We start from the raw sequence: 19,890 nt of genomic DNA, 5'->3' as shown, positions 1-19,890 counted from the left end.
CCGAGGACGTTGCGGGAGGTGTGGCGCACGTCATGCGGGAGACGTAGTGTACGTCATTCGGGACCCACGGTCCCTGGGAGGCGGGGCATGCGCTGTGCGTGCGGGTTTGAACTGTAACCATCAGGCTGCTGCTGCTGCTGCTGCAGCTGCGCAATGGCAATGGCGGGCGGCCGGGAGCACGTCGAGCTGATTCGCAACCGAGTGGTTCTCAAGGAGTTCAGTGTCCACAATGTGAGTGTGTCGCCCCGCGAACATGGTTCACGTGTGAATTCGGCTGCCGTCGCCACTGATTTGTCATGTAGCTGCTGTTAATTCTTTATAACCCCTCAGGCCCACACCACCGACTTTCCCGGGAACTACCCCGGCTACGATGACACGTGGAGCCAGCGTCGCTTCGAGAAGGTGAGGAGCCGACAGACAGGGGGTGGGGACAGTGGCAGCCAGGGGTGGGGGTGGGGACAGTGGCAGCCAGGGGTGGGGACAGTGGCAGGGTGGGGGTGGGGACAGTGACAGGGTGGGGGTGGGGACTGGCAGCGTGGGGGTGGGGACAGTGGCAGGGTGGGGGTGGGGACAGTGGCAGGGAGGGGGTGGGGACAGTGGCGGGGTGGGGACAGTGGCAGCGTGGGGGTGGGGGTGGGGACAGTGACAGGGTGGGGGTGGGGACAGTGGCAGGGTGGGGGTGGGGACAGTGGCAGGGTGGGGGTGGGGACAGTGGCAGGGTGGGGGTGGGGACAGTGGCGGGGTGGGGACAGTGGCAGCGTGGGGGTGGGGGTGGGGACAGTGACAGGGTGGGGGTGGGGACAGTGGCAGGGTGGGGGTGGGGACAGTGGCAGGGTGGGGGTGGGGACAATGGCAGCGTGGGGGTGGGGACAGTGACAGGGTGGGGGTGGGGACAGTTGCAGGGTGGGGGTGGGGACAGTGACAGCCAGGGGGTGGGAACAGTGGCAGGGGGGGGGTGGGGACAGTGGCAGGGTGGGGGTGGGGACAGTGACAGCCAGGGGGTGGGGACAGTGGCAAGGTGGGGGTGGGGACAGTGACAGCCAGGGGGTGGGGACAGTGACAGCCAGGGGGTGGGGACAGTGGCAGCCAGGGGTGGGGACAGTGACAGCCAGGGGGTGGGGACAGTGGCAGGGTAGGGGTGGGGACAGTGGCAGGGTAGGGGTGGGGACAGTGGCAGGGTGGGGGTGAGGACAGTGGCAGCCAGGGGGTGGGGACAGTGGCAGCGTGGGGGTGGGGACAGTGGCAGGGTGGGGGTGGGGACAGTGGCAGCCAGGGGGTGGGACAGTGGCAGCCAGGGGTTGGGGGTGGGGACAGTGGCAGCCAGGGGGTGGGAAGCCGACAGCCAGGGGGTGGGGACAGTGGCAGCCAGGGGGTGGGGACAGTGGCAGCCAGGGGGTGGGGAGCGGACAGCCAGGGGGTGGGGACAGTGGCAGCCAGGGGGTGGGGACAGTGGCAGCCTGGGGGTGGGGACAGTGGCAGCCAGGGGGTGGGAAGCCGACAGCCAGGGGGTGGGGACAGTGGCAGCCAGGGGGTGGGGACAGTGGCAGCCAGGGGGTGGAGAGCTGACAGCCAGGGGGTGGGGACAGTGGCAGCCAGGGGGTGGGGGTGGGGACAGTGGCAGCCAGGGGGTGGGGAGCCGACAGCCAGAGGGTGGGGCCAGTGGTAGCCAGGGGGTGGAGACAGTGGCAGCCAGGGGGTGGGGAGCCGACAGCCAGGGGGTGGGGCCAGTGGTAGCCAGGGGGTGGGGAGCCGACAGCCAGAGGGTGGGGACAGTGGCAGTCAGGGGGTGGGGACAGTGGCAGCCAGGGGGTGGGGAGCCGACAGCCTGGGGGTGGGGAGCCGACAGCCAAGGAGTGGGGACAGTGGCAGCCAGGGGGTGGGGAGCCGACAGCCAGGGGGTGGGGCCAGTGGTAGCCAGGGGGTGGGGGCGGGGACGGGGGCTGCTCGAAGGGTGGGGTATGGTTGTAGCCAGGGGGTGGGGGAATGGGGTGGGAAAACCAGGTATCCAGGGTGTGGAGTTAGGTATGGGAGCAAGGAGGCGCGCACAGGTCTCTGTTGATACTCCCTCCTGCCTCTGCATCGAGCCCCTTAAACTTGTGCTCCCTCGTCTTGGGTCATAAGAAATTGCAGATTCCAAACAGTACTTGAAATACCTTCATTAAATCGTACAGCACAGAACCGGGGCCCTTTCAGCTCACATCATCAATGCTGACTGTAATACTTATCTATACTAATTCCATTTGTCTACATCAGGCCAAATACATCTGCACCTTCCATGTCTTAAAGTATTTGTTCCAATGTCTTTTAAACTTTGTAATTATATCTGTCACCTACCACCTCTGGCAGCTTATTCCAGATAACCACCAATGCCAGCATTTAGTTCAAGAGGGCTAGAATACAAAAACAGGGATATAATGCTGAGGCTCTATAAGGTGCTGGTCAGGCTACATTTGGAGTGTTGTGAGCAGTTTTGGGTACCATATCAAGTCAAGTCAAGTTTATTCGTCACATACACATACGAGATGTGCAGTGAAATGAAAAGTGGCAATGCTCGCGGACTTTGTGCAAAAAGACAAACAAACAAACAACCAAACAAACTACAAACAGAATGGAACAGAATCACATATTCTTTTACATATTAAATATTGTGGGCGGAAGGAAAAAGTGGAAAAAACAGCAATTTAAAAAAAAAAAGCAGAATGGTACAGTAAATGTTAGTCCCTGGTGAGATAGGAGTTTACAGTCCTAATGGCCTCTGGGAAGAAACTCCTTCTCAACCTCTCCGTTCTCACAGCATGGCAACGGAGGCGTTCGCCTGACCGTAGCAGCTGGAACAGTCCGTTGCAGGGGTTGAAGCGGTCTCCCATGATTTTATTGGCTCTGGAGTTATACCTCCTGATGTATAGTTCCTGCAGAGGGGGGGAGTGAAGTTCCCATAGTGCGTTCGGCCGAACGCACTACTCTGCAGAGCCTTCTTGTCCTGGGCAGAGCAATTCCCAAATCAGATTGTAATATTTCCAGACAAGATGCTTTCCACAGCCACTGAGTAGAAGCACTGCAGGATCCTCGGAGACACTCTGAATTTCCTCAATTGCCTGAGGTGGTAAAGGCGCTGCCTTGCCTTACTCACGAGTGCTGCAGCGTGTGATGTCCATGTCATATCCTCAGAGATGTGGACTCCCAGATATTTAAAACAACTCACCCTATCCACAGTATCCCCATTTATCCTCAATGGTGTGTACGTCCTCGGATGATGTGCCCTCCTAAAGTCCACGGTCAGCTCCATAGTTTTTTTGATGTTCAAGAGGAGGCTGTTGTCCTGACACCAGAGTGCCAGATCAGCCACCTCCTCCCAGTAGGCCTTCTCATCGTTGTCTGAGATCAGGCCCACCACCACAGTGTCATCAGCAAACTTGATTATCTGAGGAAGGATATGCTGGTCCTGGAGAGGGTCCAGAGGAGGTTTACAAGAATGATCCCAGGAATGAGTAGGTGAATATATGATGAGCGTTTGACGGCACTGGGCCTGTACTCGCTAAATGAGGGGGAACCTCAGTGAAGGGCTTGTATAGAGTGGATGTGGAGAGGATATTTCCACTAGTGGGAGAGTCTAGGTCTAGAGGTTACAGCCCCAGAATTAATGGACGTTCCTTTAGGAAGGAGATGTGGAGGATCTGGAATTATTTGCCACAGAAGTCTGTGTAGGCCAAGTCAGTGGATATTTTGAAGGCAGAGGTAGATAGTTTCTTGATTAGTACAGTTTTAGTTTAGTTTAGAGATACAGTGCGGAAACAGGCCCTTCGGCCGACCAAGTCCACATCGACCAGCGAGCTCCACACATTAACACTATCCTACACACACTAGGAACAATTTACACATACACCAAGCCAATTAACCCCCACGCGGTCATGGAGAGAGCGTACATGCTCCATACATACAGCACCCGTAGTCGGGATCGAACCCGGGTCTCCGGTGCTGCAAACGCTGTAAAGCAGCAACTTTACCGCTGCGCCTCTGTAGCCACCCTGTGGGTGTCTGGAGTTATGGGGAGAAGGCAGGAGAATGGGGTTAGAAGGGAGAAATAAATCAGCTATGATTGCATGGCGAGTAGACTTCTTGGGCCGCATGGCCTAATTCTGCTCCTTTCACTTAAGACCTTAGAACCTCTGAAAAACAGTTTGCTTGCAGCATTACTCACTTTCAATTAATGGTTGTGGAGAAAATTGTTGCCTGGCTTTGTAAACTATGCATACACCAGAATCAACTCTGTTTACCCAAGGGGTAGAAGTGAAAAATCATGAGTCCCTTGTAAAGTGAGAGGCATTTGACCTTTGTCTGCATTAGAATTTCAGGATTGACATTTTACAAATGGAGGAAGACACTTTGGAGTTTGACATGATTGGAATTGATGCCGCTATTGCAAATGCCTTCCGCCGCATCTTGCTTGCTGAGGTGATGTAATCTCAATATCCAGCTCTACTACGTTGCCTTCAACATAGGCAGTTTAGAACCGTATTTTGCAAAATAGAATTGATACCGCATTTTTTAATAGAGCCGTAATACACGGAAATAGGCCCTTTGCCATAACTCATCCATGTTGATCAAGATGCCCATCTAAACTAGTTCAATTGATAGTCATGGTGTATATTGGAAATCAATAGTTTTTTGGGGTGAAATGTAGTCAAAGCTATACATTGGATCATAGATCACCCATGACCTCTGTTTAATAGTTTTGAGAGACTAACTGGCCTATTTGTGTTCATGTGTCAACCAGAATGGATACTTTGCATAATTTCCCATTTCCAGTAATTAAAACAGGAGCTCTTATCTGCCTCCTCCATCCAGCGGTTCAGCTACAAGAACATTTAGTTTAGTTTAGAGATACAGCACGGAAACAGGCCCTTCGGCCCACCGGGTCCCTGCCGACCAGCGATCCCCGCACATTAACACTATCCTACACACACTAGGGACCATTTTTCCATTTACCAAGCCAATTAACCTACAAGCCTGCACGTCTTTGGAAACCAAAACGCTGGCAGGAGTGTAAGTATTATACAAGGATGGCTTCAACTAGATTGACAGGGGGACAGGATGCAATGCACATATGAAACAAGTGGGAGGCTGGATGTCGATACAGAAATTTACGAGGATGTTTCCAGAACTGGAGGGGCTAAACTAGGGAGAGTTGGGGCAAGCTGGGACCTTATTCCTTAGAGGATATGAAAATGAAGAGTAATTTTACAGGTGTATCAAAATATGAGAGAACAGATGGGGTAAATGCACGAGAATACTTTTTCCCAGTGTTGGGGAATTAAAAATGAGAGCACATAGGTGTAACGAGTTTAATACGAATCTGAGGGGTAGCCTTTTCTCACAGAGGGTAGTAAGTGTATGGAACAACCTGCCAAATAGACAGGTACGTGGATAGGGAAAGGCTTTGGGGGATATCGGCCATGCACAGGCAGATGGGGCTAGCTTAGCTGGGGCATCTTGGTCAAGTTGGGCCAAAGGGCCTGTTTCTGTGCTATTCCTATTTCCATTGTAGAAGGTGAAATTTGAAACAAAGATACTAGACCAAAACTCCCTTCAAAGAAAACCCTAATGGAGGGAGCATACAAGAGCCTAACTATGGCTCTTCATCAATTTAACAAGAGTAACCCATTCAGCACAGCTGTGAATGAGTGTTGAGTCAGGACTGTGGCTCAACTACATTGAGCCTCTCGAGAACTACTAAGGCACAATTTGACATTGTTTGCTGTTGCATTAGGTCCCAACCATGGCTGTGGAGAAGGCATTTATCTACAACAACACCTCCATTGTTCAGGATGAAATCTTGGCGCACAGACTAGGCCTCATCCCCATCAAAGCAGACCCACGACTATTTGAGTACAGGAGCACAGGTGAGGATGTTGTTTTGTCTCAGCCATGAAAAGATATGCTGGGGACTTCTCAAAAGCATGGTGCCCTATTTTCATTCAAATACCCACTAACTCTAGCAAGCTCTTAGAGCGGGCAGAATCAAAGGATATGGGGAAATGGCAGGAACGGAGTACTGATTGTGGATGATCAGCTATGATCACATTGAATGGCGGTGCTGGCTCGAAGGGTCGAATGGCCTACTCCTGCACCTATGGTCTATGTATCTGTGTAATTCCTCTTTAATTTTTGAAACTCATTACTCTGCTGGGGGTAATTTGTAGTACCCAATTATCCTGTAAATGTTTTGGTATTGGAAGGAAATGGAAGCCGCTGGAGGAAACCTGTGTTGTCACAGAAAGAATATGCAAACCTAAACGTGCAGCACTAAATTGAATCAGGGTTAATGGAGTTATGAGTAAGAAAGAACGGCAGATGCTGGTTTAAAACTAAGATAGACAAAAACCTGCAGTAACTCAGTGGGACAGGCAGCATCTCTGGAGAGAAGGAATGGGTGACATTTTAGGTAGAGACCCTTCTTCAGACTGTTAAGGGATAAGGAAAATGAGATATATAGATGGTGATGTGGAGAGATGAATAACAATGAATGAAAGATATGCAAAAAAGTAATGATGATAAAGGAAACAGGCAATTGTAAGCTGTTTTTAGGGTGAAAATGAGAAGCTAGTGCGACTTGGGTGGGGGAGGGATAGAGAGGGAATGCCAGGGCTACCTGAAGTGAGAGAAATCAATATTAGAGATTCAAGAGAGTTTATTGTCATGTGTCCCAGATAGGACAATGAAATTCTTGCTTTGCTTCAGAACAACAGAATATAGTAGGCATAAATAAATACAGAACAGGTCTGTGTGACCATTGACAATGGACGAGACTGAGGACAGAAAGGTCTGTGTAGGAATGGGAAGGAGAATTAAAGTGTCCAGCAACCGGGAGATCAGGTTGGTTCACGCGGGCTGAGCGAAGGTGTTCCGCAAAACGATCGCCCAGTCGGCATTTGGTCTTGCCGATGTATGAGTCCACATCTTGAACAGCGGATGCAGTAGATGAGGTTGGAAGAGGTGCAAGTGAACCAGTGCCTAACCTGAGGACTGTCGGGGTCCCTGGACAGAGTCGAGGGAGGAGGTATAGTAACAGGCGGTGCATCGTCTGCAGTTACTGGGGAAGGTACCTGGGGAGGGGGTGGTTTGGGTGGGAAGGGATGAGTTAACCAGGGAGTTGCAGAGCGAAATGTCTGCGGAAGGCAGAAAGGGGTGGAGATGGGAAAATGTGGCTAATGGTGGGATCCCGTTGGTGGTGGCGGATATTTCGGAGGATTATGTGTTGTGCGTTATGGTGAGTTATGAAGTAATTGGTACACTGGTACACAAAACCCACTGTGTCGAATAGCTGTTATATGATTTAACATCCACGAGACACAAAGCAAAACTTGGTATTCAGGTATCCTTTGACTGAATGTTTATGTTTTGAGGGAGAATTTAAAAATCAGAAACTGGCACAGATGGAGGGAGAAGCAGTTAATATTTTGAGTGGATTAACTTGAAAGGTCTTGTCCCAATATGTCGGCTGTCTATTTCATCACAGATGCTGCTTCACCTGTAGAAACAAGGAACTAAGATGCTGGTTAATACACAAAAGTAACTCAGCAGGTCAGGCAGCATCTCTGGAGAACATGGATAGGTGACGTTTCGGATCAAGACCTTTCTTCAGACTGATTGTCGATGGAGGGAGGCGAGAAGAAAGCTAGAAGAGGAGAGAGGCAGGACAGTGCATGACAGGTGGTTGGTAAAGCAGGTTTTTTGATATGCAGATGGTTGAAACAAAGGGCAGAGATAAAAGCAGACGGTGTGAGCCAGGTTTGAAGGGTTGCGAATTGCGATGCGAGGGAGATGCAAGTTAGGGGCGGGGGGTTGTGGGACAAATAGGTGGGGTACGGGAGGAGGTGGGGGGGGGAGAGAAAAATAAGGGAGGTTGGGTGAGCTTGTGGGAGGGTTTAGTAGGGGGTTACCTAAAGTTGGAGAGATCGATGTTCATAATGTTGGGTTGTAATCTACATATGAGGTGCTGTTCCTCCATTTGTGTGTGGCCTTATTCTGGTAATGGAAGGGGCCCAGGACAGAAAGAGTAGGGGAATGGTGCGAGGAGTTAAATGGCTAGCAACCGGGAGATCCAGCAGGCCATGGCGGACAGTGCCTGCCATGTTTGGTCCTGTCTCAGTCCTCTTTCTACCTTTCTCCTCCCTCGACATTCAGTCTGAAGAAGAGTCTTGGTTCGAAATGTCACCTATCTATGTTCTCCAGAGATGCTGCCTGATCTGAGTTATTCCAACACTTTGTATCCTGCTGCTTTACCTGTTGAGTTTGCTTTTTGCTCAAGACCAGAATCTGCTGTCTCTTGCATTTGTATTAACTCTTCTCTCTTCGTTGATGGTGTCAAACTTGCTGAGTATTTCCAGCATTTCCATTTCTCTTCCTGCCTGTAGTTAAATGTGGGTACAGGAATAAAAAAAGTGCTTCACTGAAATGACTATGCTTTAACATGAAGCAGCTGAAATGCCCTAGCCTGACAAGAGATTGTCTGAAGAAGGATTTCTGCCCGAAACATTGCCTATTTCCTTAGCTCCTCACCCGCTGAGTTTCTCCAGCATTTTTGTCTCCCTTCGATTTTCCAGCATCTGCAGTTCCTTCTTAAAGAGATTGTGTGTTATTATTTCTATAGGGGATGAAGAGGGAACAGAGATTGACACACTACATTTCCACCTGAAGGTGAAGTGTACCAAAAACCCTAAAGCACTGAAAGACTCTTCAGACCCTGAAGAACTGTACTTAAATCATAAAGGTAAATGAACTGAAATTCAGTTATGATATTTTGAATTTCTTCGCAATGTATTTACTAAAGCTCGACCTAAGTTGGTTTTGCTGAAATTTCAAATTCTCTGTTAATGCTCTCTCACGAAATCTTCTGAAGCAAAGTGATTAGTGCCTGTGGTCCCATGTCAGAGGAAAGTAAACTGCTAGAACCTGGGGAAAACAGAAGTTACTGGGAATTATGCACCAGTGAGGGGCAGTTGGCAGGCTGGCTGACCAAATCTAGGGGCTGGATCTGGTTGGATGTCAGTTTCTGATCCCCAACCCAGATGTGAAAAGGAATGAGGAGCCTTTTTCCTCCCTCCCCACTTCCCTTTTCTGAGCTACTTGCTCAGTCTCGGGTCCACCTGAAAGAATAATGGCCAGCGGTTGAGGAAGGACTGCAACTGGTTCTCAACAGGAGCCAGACAATAACACAATTGCCAACAGGTATAAAATGATTTTCAAAAATCATGTTGGTCCCCTATCCCCTCCCCAGTAATGCATATACCTGTAGAAAATGCTGCAGTCGTAATGCTTCAAAGATTTTTGTAGATTGTAATCACAAAAATATACTCTGAGCCAAAGTGTGGTGTTGGCTGGAAGCATGTTATCGTCTTCTTCTTGCATTAGGTGTGCACAACCTAAAGTTTGAGGACAAATTGTTCCATTTGATCTTATTTGATTGTGCATGGCAGGTTGATTGCATTTGTCGAAACAGGGAAGGTTGCAATCTCCCACCCCCAGCATGTTATCTTGAAGACACTGCATTATTTCTTCATAGCAAGGGAAATTATAAATTGGGTTTTTTAGGTTCTGAACATGACCACTAACTAGTGTGGTAATTTTGTTTTATATTGCAGTTTAGTTTAGAAATACAGCTTGAAAACGGGCCCATCGCCTCACTGACTCTGCACCAACCAACAATCCCCGCATATTAACACTATCCTACACACACTAGGGACAATTTACAATTTTTTCCAAGCCAATTAACCTACAAACCTGTACGTCTTTGGAATGTGGGACGAAACCGGAGCTCCCGGTGAAAACCCATGCAGGTCACGGGAAGAACGTAAAAACTCCTTACAGACAATACCCGTAGTCAGGATCGAACCCCGGTCTCTGGCAATGTAAGGGAGCAGTTCTACCGATGTGCCACTGTGCCAGTTATTGATATAATGGTGTTTTGTGAATCATATTTGCTCCAGTATTTCAGTCCTGCCAAAGTTACAGGATAGTCTTGCTTTCTTCTATTTGTCCTGTAGTCTATTCCAAGCACTTGAAGTGGGTGCCCATTGGGAATCAGGCGGATCTCTTCGGGCAGGTTGAAATCCGACCTGTACACAATGATATCCTTATCGCTCAACTCCGCCCAGGGCAGGAAATCGATGTGGTCGTGCACTGTGTAAAAGGAATTGGTAAGTCAAAAGGAGGGAGAATCGCACTGCTTGCAACACTCCCCATGGGTAAATGGAACGAGCGCTAGAGGGCTGTTGGCTGCTTTGTTGGGAACACAAACAACCTCAGACTACTTTCTAGCAAGCAGTAGACAGTCGACCAACACATACCTTAATCAGTGGGAACTGGCAGAGAAACAACCTGTATATTTCACCTGTAGGCTGTGGGCCGAGCATCAAAAATGTGTCTAGAAATAGGATTTTGTGACCCAAGTCACCAAACTACATGAAATTTTCACATATTGTGTAATTTTTTAAATATAAATCACCCCTGAAACTCGATATGAAGAAGACTTGCACATTTTTATTAAATTAGAGAAAAACGGGGAAAATGTCGGGAATTTTTTAGTCAAATCAAAGCACGTTTAACATTGAGTTGTCTGCCAGTTGGGCAATCACGTGCTTTGTTTCAGGCTAGCACACAAAATGGCTGAGGGGGCTTCACAGATGCCTGTTTTACTGGAGATTCCGATGTGTTGTTCTGTGGAATAAATGTCGTGGAAACTTGCAGCAGGTTAATTGTATTTAGTGGGAAAAGCATTAAAAAGGCTGAAGAAAGTGCTGCGGAGTGGATTAAAGTGCAAAAAAGCCTTCAAAGTCCCTGCTGATGTGCTGGAACACAAAGAAGGACCCCATGAATCAACTAACTAAAAGGTAAGACTAAAGTCTGAATTTATGAAAATCTATCTGTATGGACTTTAATTAATTTAATTGCACCCTTTATAATGTGAATAAATTCATTCATTCATTCATTCCTTATTCATTCATTCACTCACTCACTTACTCATTCATTCATTCATTCATGAAATTGAGGGCCTAAACTATAACAGTAAATTAAACATTGTCACTAATGCCAGCTTGTAGTAGAGTAATAAGTCTTTAACAACTAATCTCGGAGCTGCCTGCGAAAACTTACTGGGAAAAAGTGCTCCGATCGCGGGGCCTAGGTACTCGCGGTAAAGTGAAGCCGCGGTCTCATTTAATAAGCAGCCGATTCGCGATCGCGGAGCCGCGGTTCATCTCCGTGGGGGGGAGGAGGCTGTACATAGTGCCGTCTGTAGCGGTCGTTTTCAGACCCCGATAACGGGAGAAAAACGGAGGGATATCGATCGCTATTTACCGCGAGCACCTAGGTCCCGCGATCGGAGCACTTTTTCCCGGTAAGTTTTCGCAGGCAGCTCCGAGATTAGTTGTTAAAGACTTATTACTCTACAACACGCTGGCATTAGTGACAATGTTTAATTGACTGTGTTATAGTTTAGGCCCTCAATTTCATGAATGAATGAGTAAGTGAGTGAGTGAATGAATGAATAAGGAATGAATGAATGAATGAATTTATTCACATTATAAAGGGTGCAATTAAATTAATTAAAGTCCATACAGATAGATTTTCATAAATTCAGACTTTAGTCTTACCTTTTAGTTAGTTGATTCATGGGGTCCTTCTTTGTGTTCCAGCACATCAGCAGGGACTTTGAAGGCTTTCTTGCACTTTAATCCACTTCGCAGCACTTTCTTCAGCTTTTTTAATGCTTTTCCCACTAAATACAATTAACCTGCTGCAAGTTTCCACGACATTTATTCCACAGAACAACACATCGGAATCTCCAGTAAAACAGGCATCTGTGAAGCCCCCTCAGCCATTTTGTGTGCTAGCCTGAAACAAAGCGCGTGATTGGCCAACTGGCAGACAACTCAATGTTAAACGTGCTTTGATTTGACTAAAAAATTCCCGACATTTTTCCCGTTTTTCTCTAATTTAATAAAAATGTGCAAGTCTTCTTCATATCGAGTTTCAGGGGTGATTTATATTAAAAAAATTACACAATATGTGAAAATTTCATGTAGTTTGGTGACTTGGGTCACGAAACTGCAGAATAAAGCTCCTCGGCCCACTGCCTACTGGTGTCATTGAGGTTATGATTTTTTTTGGATAATTTTTAGTCAGTGTATTAAAAAGAAAATGAGATTGGGTCATGTATAGAAAATCATTTCTCTTGATGAGTTTGAGTCTGGGAGACATAGCTATAAAAATGTCACAACCTGATAAGGAATGCAAATGAAACTTTGGTGTGCACTGCAGCATTGTGCATGAATGTAATCTCCCTCGTATTTCACTTCCTAGCAAAAGACCATGCCAAGTTCTCTCCTGTTGCCACAGCAAGCTATCGACTTCTACCTGAAATAACTCTACTGGGTCCTGTAGAAGGGGAATTGGCAGATAAATTAAAGCAGTGCTTCTCTCCTGGTGTCATTGAGGTTGAGACTGTGAATGGTGAGTCAATTCCACAGTTGAATATGATATCTCTGATTTTTAGGGTAATGTACTTGATCCAAGAGCACTCTTTAGACCAGAGGACAGTAAGGTTAGCCTCAATGGAAGTAAACGTTGGAAATGTTCAACAGAAAAGGTGTCATCTGTGCACAAATGTTTTGTGTCAATAACTGCTTCTCTCTCTACTTATGAGACCTAACCTGCTGAATATTTCCAGCTTTTTTAAATTATAGATATGTCGCATCTCTAATAATTTGATTTTAGTATAAGTTTGGAGAATTGTGGGGTTGTGTAAAGGAAGGATTTGTCCAGTGGGAGAAAGATCAGTACCTGACTCCATTTTAAAATAATGGGAGATATTAAGCTATTATTATTTGATGTGCTGCCTGAAATTACGGTTGAAGCTAATTCAAATTTATTGAGGTGATTTATATTTAGCTTTGTCTTACCAAATATAAATATATTCAGGATGAACCAGGTCTCCTTTAATGGGGGATAACTGTGATGGGCTGCAACTTTTTTACAGCATTAAGTAGGGCAAGAATAATATCTTGTTTACTCCTGATTTCTTTAGTGCAGGTTAACCCCAAATAAAGTCACAAACTAAACATATTCACCAATCAAGACATGATATATACCACAATGAAATGCAGCAAAATTACAATACAGTATCTCATCTCTTTTTACACATTGCAATGAATGCAATTTCTATTATTTCTTTCCACTTCCAAACAAAATTCTGGTTGGATTATTCAGCGTATGATCAACCTCGGTGAGACCAAGTGCAGGCTTGGCGATCGCTTCATTTCAACTCCCCCTCCCATTCCGAATCAGACCTTTCTGTCCTGGGCCTCCTCCATGGCCAGAGTGAGGCCCACAGCAAATTGGAGGAACAGCACCTCATATTTCGCTTGGGTAGTTTACACCCCAGCGGTATGAACATTGACTTCTCCAATCTCAGGTAGTCCTTGCTTTCTGCCTCCTTCCCGTACCATTCCCAACTCTCGCACAGCCTACTCTCTCTGCCTCTTCCTTTCTTTTTCCCGACCCCCCCCCCCCTCCCGACATCAGTCTGAAGAAGGGTCTCGGCCCGAAACATCGTCTATTCCTTCGCTGCATAGATGCTGCATCACCCGCTGATTTTCTCCAGCTTTGTCTACCAACGGGATACCACCACTGGCCATATCTTCCAATCTCCTCCCCTGACGGCTTTCTGCAGAGAACGCTCCCTCCGTAACTCCCTGGTCAATTCGTCCCTTCCCACCCAAACCACCCCCTCTCCTGGCACTTTCCCTTGCAACCACAGGAAATGCTACACTTGTCGCTTTACCTCCTCCCTTGACTCCATTCAAGGACCCAAGCTGTCTTTCCAGGTGCGGCAGAGGTTCACCTACACCTCCTCCAATCTCATCTATTGCATCCTCTGCTCTAGGTGTCAGCTGCTCTACATCGGTGAGACCAAGCGTAGGCTTGGCGATCGCTTTGTCTAACACCTCCGCTCGGTTCGCAATAACCAACCTGATCTCCCTGTGGCTCAGCGCTTCAACTCCGCCTCCCATTCCGAATCCGACCTTTCTGTCCTGGGCCTCCTCCATGGCCAGAGTGAGGCCCACCGTTTTGCTTGGGCAGTTTACACCCCAGCGGTATGAAAATTGACTTCTTCAATGTCAGGTAGTCGCTGCTTTCTCCTCCGCTTCCCAACTCTCCCTCAGTCTCCGCCTCTTCCTTTCTTCTTCCCACCCCCCCGCACCCTCACAGTCTGACGAAGGGTCTCGACCTGAAACGTCGCCTATTTCCTTCGCTCCATAGATGCTGCCTCACCCGCTGAGTTTCTCCAGCATTTTTGTCTACCCATTCACACAAGTTCTGTTATCCCACTTTCCTCACCCACTCCGTACACATTAGGGGCAATTTTACAGAGACAAGTTAACCTACAAAGCCATTGCGTCTTTGGGATGTGGGAGGAAACCTACACGCTTGCAGGGAGAATGTGCAAATTCAACACAGACAGTGCCCGAGGACAGGATCGAACACAGATCCCTGGTGTGTGAGGCCTCAAGTCCACCAGCTGTGCCACTATATTTTATTTTCCAACACACAAAAAATTACACGTTGATAACTTTGGTTACTAAAAATAGAAACTATCCATTTTCAGTCTTAAATCTCTAAGTGACGCAAAGTTCCCCTTTACAGGTACTGTATGTTTTAATTCAGTTCAAGTTCATTGGCCATAAAGTTGCTGCCTAAAATTGCCAGAGACCCAGAATTGATCCTGAATAAGGGTGCTGTCTGTATGGAGTTTGCTCCTTTTCCCTTTGATCGCATGGGTTTTCTCCGGGTGCTCATGTTTCCTTCCACATTCCAAAGGTGTGCAGGAACCTTTTTCAGACCCAACCCAAAATGTAATATTTTCCTTTTGTCCAGAGATTCTGTCTGACCTGTTGAGTTACTCCAGCTTTTTGTGTCTATCTTCAGTTTAAACCAGCATCTGCAGTTCTTTCCTACACACACGATACTATACGATAGAACTGTATTAATCCCAGGAGGGAAATTGTGTGTGTGTGTGTGTATAGTTATATATTCATATGTAATATACTGTTTTGTTTTCTCGTTTATAACAGTGTTTACAGAGTACTATGTTTACATATTCTGTTGTGCTGCTGCAAGTAAGGATTTCATTGTTCTGACTGGGACGTGAGAGAATAAAACACTCTTGACTCTTGACTTGCGTCGCTAATGTGTGGGATAGAACTAGTGTACGGGTGATCGGTGGTCGGCGTGGACTCGGTGGGCCGAAGGACCTGTTTCCACGCTGTATCTTTAAATTAAACTAAAAACACTAATACCAGAGGAAATCTAAAGAAGGGTCTCTACCCGAAACGTCACACAATTTCTTCTATCCAGAGATGCCGGCTGCTCCATGGAGTTCCCCCGCACAATTAAAGCATGGAATAGTCTTCACCCTACTATAGGTACCCAACCAGACGCAAGTAAATTTAAGGTAGCTCTTTTTTTTCCCCGAAGAACCCTTTTTTGCTTAAGTCCAAGTCAAGAGACAAGAGGGTTATATTGTCATGTGTCCCAGATAGGACAATGAAATTCTTGCTTGCTGCAGCACAACAGAATATGTAAACATAATACAGAACAGGAGATAAAAGTTCAGTGCGTCTATATACCATAGACCATATATATATATACACAATAAATAAACACATAAAATGCATTAGGCTGTTATTTTTCAGAGTTTGGTGGTGGTGGATCCACTCCTGTTTAAATTCCATGTTGAATATTTTTGGAGGACCAGGAAACCAAGAAGCAAGAGTTACTCCAGGGAGTTACTCCAGCTCCAGCGAGTGATTCCAGCGTGGGTTTTCAGCGGTCGCGGCGAGGCTGCGACTGCACAGCAATGGCGGTCAGATCTCCCACAATGCAAAGGGAGGGAGAAAGTGGCCGACGCCGACCAGTGGCAGTGCGCATGTGCAGGGCGGCACATGCGCACAACCACGGCCAATGATGTGCTGGCCAAAGATCCTCGCTATAGGATGTTTGGTGCTGGCCGTGGTTGTGCACATGTGTAAGGCGGCCGGCCGTGCTGGCGGATGAGGAGAGCGCGGAGACCCGGCGGCCCGGATACGGGTGGCGGGCGGAGACGGAGAATGACAGAGAGCGAGAGATGGAGAGGGGGCCCGCTCAGAATTAAACGATAGGTATCCCGGGTGCTTGCCAAGCCGGGCAAAATGGCACGGCTTTTAGGTTGCCCAGCGGGACTGTAGGTTGCCATTGGCAACCAGGCAATGGCTAATTTCGAGCCCTGCCAGTTATTTACAATATATATTAACGATTTAGACGAGAGAATTAAATATGACATCTCCAAGTTTGCAGATGACACAAAGCTGGGTGGCAGTGTGAACTATCAGGAGGATGCTACGAGGCTGCAGGGTGACTTGGATAGATTGGGTGAAGGAGAAGATGCAGTATAATGTGGATAAATGTGAGGTTATCCACTTTGGTGGCAAGAACAGGAAGGCAGATTATTAGCTGAATGGTGTCAGATTAGGAAAATGGGAGGTGGAACAAGACCTGGGTGTGCTTGTACATCAGTCTCTGAAAGTAAGCATGCAGGTACAGCAGGCAGTGAAGAAAGGAAATGGCATGTTGGTCTTCATTGCGAGAGGATTTGAGTTTATAGGAGCAAGAAGGTCCTGCAGTTGTAGAGGGCCCTGATGAGACTGCACCTGGAATATTGTGTGCAATTTTAGTCTCCTAATTTGAGGAAGGACATTATTGCTATTGAGGAAGTGCAGCAAAGGTTCACCTGGTTAATTTTCGAGATGGCGGGACTGACATATGATGAAAGAATGGGTCAACTGGGCTTGTTTTCACTGGAATTTGGAAGGATGAGAGGAGATCTTATAGAAACATATAATTCTTAAAGGATTGGACAGGCTAGATGCAGGAAAAATGTTCCCGATGTTGGGTGAGTCCAGAACCAGGGGTCACAGTTTAAGAATAAGGGTAGGCCATTTAGGACTGAGATGAGGAAAATCATTTTTATCCAGAGATTGTGAATCTGTGGAATTCTTTGCCACTAGATGTTTCACTAGATGTTTTTTTTTAAGACTTAGCTCTTAGGGCTAACGGAATCAAGGGATATGGGGGGGGGGGGGGGAAGCAAGAGTGGGTACTGATTTTAGATGATCAGCCATGATCATATTGAATGGCAGTGCTGACTCGAAGGGCCGAATGGCCTATTCCTGCACCTATTTTTCTATGTTTTTCTAAGTAGGATGCAAGACTGTTGGACTGAATGTCTTATTATAGGTTCTGCATAAAGTCTGAGATTTGTACTGAGTCATGAGTCAGCTCATTGATTTAAAAGAAAGTAACCATTCTGAGGTTTGAGTCTTGCCTAGCCAAATTTACTGATTTCAATGTTCCCACATAGTGATATAAATTAGGGAAACCCTATTTTATCTATACTATATTGATGCAATTTTCCAACTGGTACACTCTTAGCCAGGGCTTATTAACTTTTGAAGCAAATAAACAGGAATAAGATTACATTGGTGTCTAGTCTGATATATAATATTGTCTCTGACCGGGAATTGAGAACTCACTTGTCCCTCTGGCCTTAGGAAGAAAATTTGCCACAGTTGTGAACTCTCGTTTGGACACCTGCAGTCGGGAGATATTCCGGCATGATGACCTTAAAAACCTTGTCCGTCTTGGTAGAGTTCGAGATCATTACATCTGTAAGTACATGCTGTGGTTTGAGGGAGGGTTATTCTAGGAATGTCGAGCAATGAAAGGCAAGTATATTTTGGGTTTGGGAATATTTTGAGTTAATTGTGTAGCTGCTCTGTCTGTGGTGCACAGAATTGGTCTGGACACCCTACCCACCGTGTAGAGATTGAAACCGCATTGAGTTATCTTCCCATTGTGGAGTCAACTGGATCTGGACTTGGTTCCATCGCACAATGTAGATAATTGGATCTCTACTGGACTCTTCCCATAGTGTGGACAACAGGAATTGGACTGGGCTCCTTTTCTGTGGTGTAGACAACTGTTGACTAGGCACCCCGTGGTGTATACAACTGTTGGACTGCTCACTGGCTGTAGAGTTCAGCTGGAGTAGACTGAGTTGTCGCCATCCCCCACCCCTTTCCATCCTCACCAAACCACCTCCCCATGCCAAAGGGAACCCAATAAAACCAGATGCTGGACATATTCAACAAGTTTGGCAGAATCTATCGAGAGAGAGAGAAACAGATCCAATTTTGGGTCAAAGCCCTTTGTAATCAGTTGCACATTGATTTTGACTGTCTCTTCAAGTAATAAAGATTCTTACGGTACTTTTCAAGATCAATGTTACACCACTCAATACAAAGGACACAAATTGTTTGACATGGGCAGGTAGCGTCTGAGGAAAGGGAATTAATATTTTAGGTGGGAAGGAGAATGGTTGCAGAGGTGATCCAAGGTCATCAGATCCCTATGGCAACCCCATCAGATATATTCCCTTTACCTGATCCACCCTTACCCTACTTTCTCCACTACTTGAAACATAACACTTCATTCTCTAACTCTGTTTCTAGAATTTTGTGTTTTTAATTTTAGAATTCCAGCATTTACAATTTTTATTTTAATACAAATGAGGGGTATGTAGCCAGCAACTTGGTTGAAAAAAGGTTTGTGTGAGTGCTGGAACAGAGGGAGATTCGTTGATTCTGTGGTGGGATGTTGTCCATCGGAATCCGGGGTGAGTGACTTTGGATGTAACGGCCTCCCTTCCATGTAGTTATGTTTGTTCACACAGAATGGGGAAGGTTCGAGAAGTCGGCAAGTTCAACTTTTGGGCAATGGGAGCTAGGTTATCCTTTTAAAAACATCAGTTGCCTTGGCTTTTCCCAATTTCTTGGGATGTTGCTGTCCACTAAGCTTCTTTATCTTTAAAGTTTCAGTAGAATCAACTGGAATTCTTCCACCAGATGTGTTAGTGTCTGAAGCCATGAAAGTCCTGATAACAAAATGTAGAAGATTTCTGAATGAACTGGATGCGGTACAAGTAGACTGAGCTCCACACTTGTTGACTGGCTTTGGTGGCTCTGGACAATGGGAATGGTGTGCTCCTTCCTGAGCACTCATTGAATCTGACAGAACTGGAGTGTCACTGACTTGGTTTAGCGATGATCTCCCTGCACTGCAAATTAATGGGAGGACAATGACAATTACACTGATTGTCTGATAATGGTCCATAATTTCAATACAAATAAAAATAATATGATGGAAATATGTAGCAAATCGGGCAACATCCACGAGTTGTTTCGGATTGATGACCTTTCATCAGAACTCGTACATGTCATCATCAGGTTACAACAGTGTTCTGCTCTTGTGAACTGTTTGTAACCCATTCATATGTACAGACTGTACACGAGTCAGACGTTCATAAACTGGGATGGACTTGTGATTCCAAGGTATTGTCATCTGTATGTGTAAATATGTTGCAAGAATAAAGTGTTTTCGTATCGACTCTAATCTCAAGAGTCAAGAGTGTTTTATTGTCAAATGTTCCAGATATTCTTATACATACATACTCAAAAAACAAACAAAACAGTGCAATAATAAATAGTCTATTGCAGTTCAGAGGTTGTAGTGTTTAAGAGCCTAATGGCGGTTAAGAGCCTAATGGCTGTAGGGAAGAAGCTGTTCTTGAGCCTGGACGTTACAGTTTTCAGGCTTCTGTATCTTCTTCCCGATAGCAGTGGTGAAATGAGTGTGAGGCCAGGATGGTGTGGGACTCTGATGATATTGGCTGCCTTTTTGAGGCAGCGACTCTGATAAATCCCTTTGATGGTGGGGAGGTCAGCCGGTGATGGACTG

General features: G+C 46.6%; 1 protein-coding gene across 3 annotated transcripts; it reads left to right on the top strand.

Annotated features, from left to right (window-relative positions):
* Positions 1-20: 20 nt before the first annotated feature.
* On the top strand, positions 21-19,541 carry polr1c (RNA polymerase I and III subunit C). Of its 3 annotated transcripts, none has more exons than XM_033020758.1 (9): positions 21-231; positions 331-402; positions 4,345-4,452; positions 5,768-5,900; positions 8,651-8,770; positions 10,044-10,196; positions 12,361-12,510; positions 17,646-17,762; positions 18,966-19,541. In XM_033020758.1, exons 1-9 carry the CDS (start codon positions 154-156, stop codon positions 19,082-19,084), a joined length of 1,050 nt encoding a protein of 349 aa, XP_032876649.1. In that variant the 5' UTR covers positions 21-153; the 3' UTR covers positions 19,085-19,541. The 3 variants fall into 3 exon arrangements, with proteins under 3 accessions (XP_032876649.1, XP_032876651.1, XP_032876650.1); XM_033020759.1 differs by having other exon boundaries at positions 146-231; positions 4,353-4,452; XM_033020760.1 differs by lacking the exon at positions 4,345-4,452.
* Positions 19,542-19,890: the final 349 nt, after the last annotated feature.

This window comes from Amblyraja radiata, chromosome 5, assembly GCF_010909765.2.
Source record: "Amblyraja radiata isolate CabotCenter1 chromosome 5, sAmbRad1.1.pri, whole genome shotgun sequence".
NCBI classification, from domain to species: Eukaryota; Metazoa; Chordata; class Chondrichthyes; order Rajiformes; family Rajidae; genus Amblyraja; species Amblyraja radiata.
Note: the sequence above shows the minus strand (reverse complement) of the source record. Positions and strands in the feature narration are given on the sequence as shown.

Excerpts from the sequence above, each read along its gene's own strand:
- polr1c (XM_033020758.1), top strand. The coding sequence starts at position 154 with ATGGCAATGGCGGGCGGCCGGGAGCACGTCGAGCTGATTCGCAACCGA. Across the intron at positions 403-4,344 it reads GCCAGCGTCGCTTCGAGAAG|AATTTCAGGATTGACATTTT; the intron begins GTGAGGAGCCGA and ends TGTCTGCATTAG. Across the intron at positions 12,511-17,645 it reads TGAGGTTGAGACTGTGAATG|GAAGAAAATTTGCCACAGTT; the intron begins GTGAGTCAATTC and ends CTCTGGCCTTAG.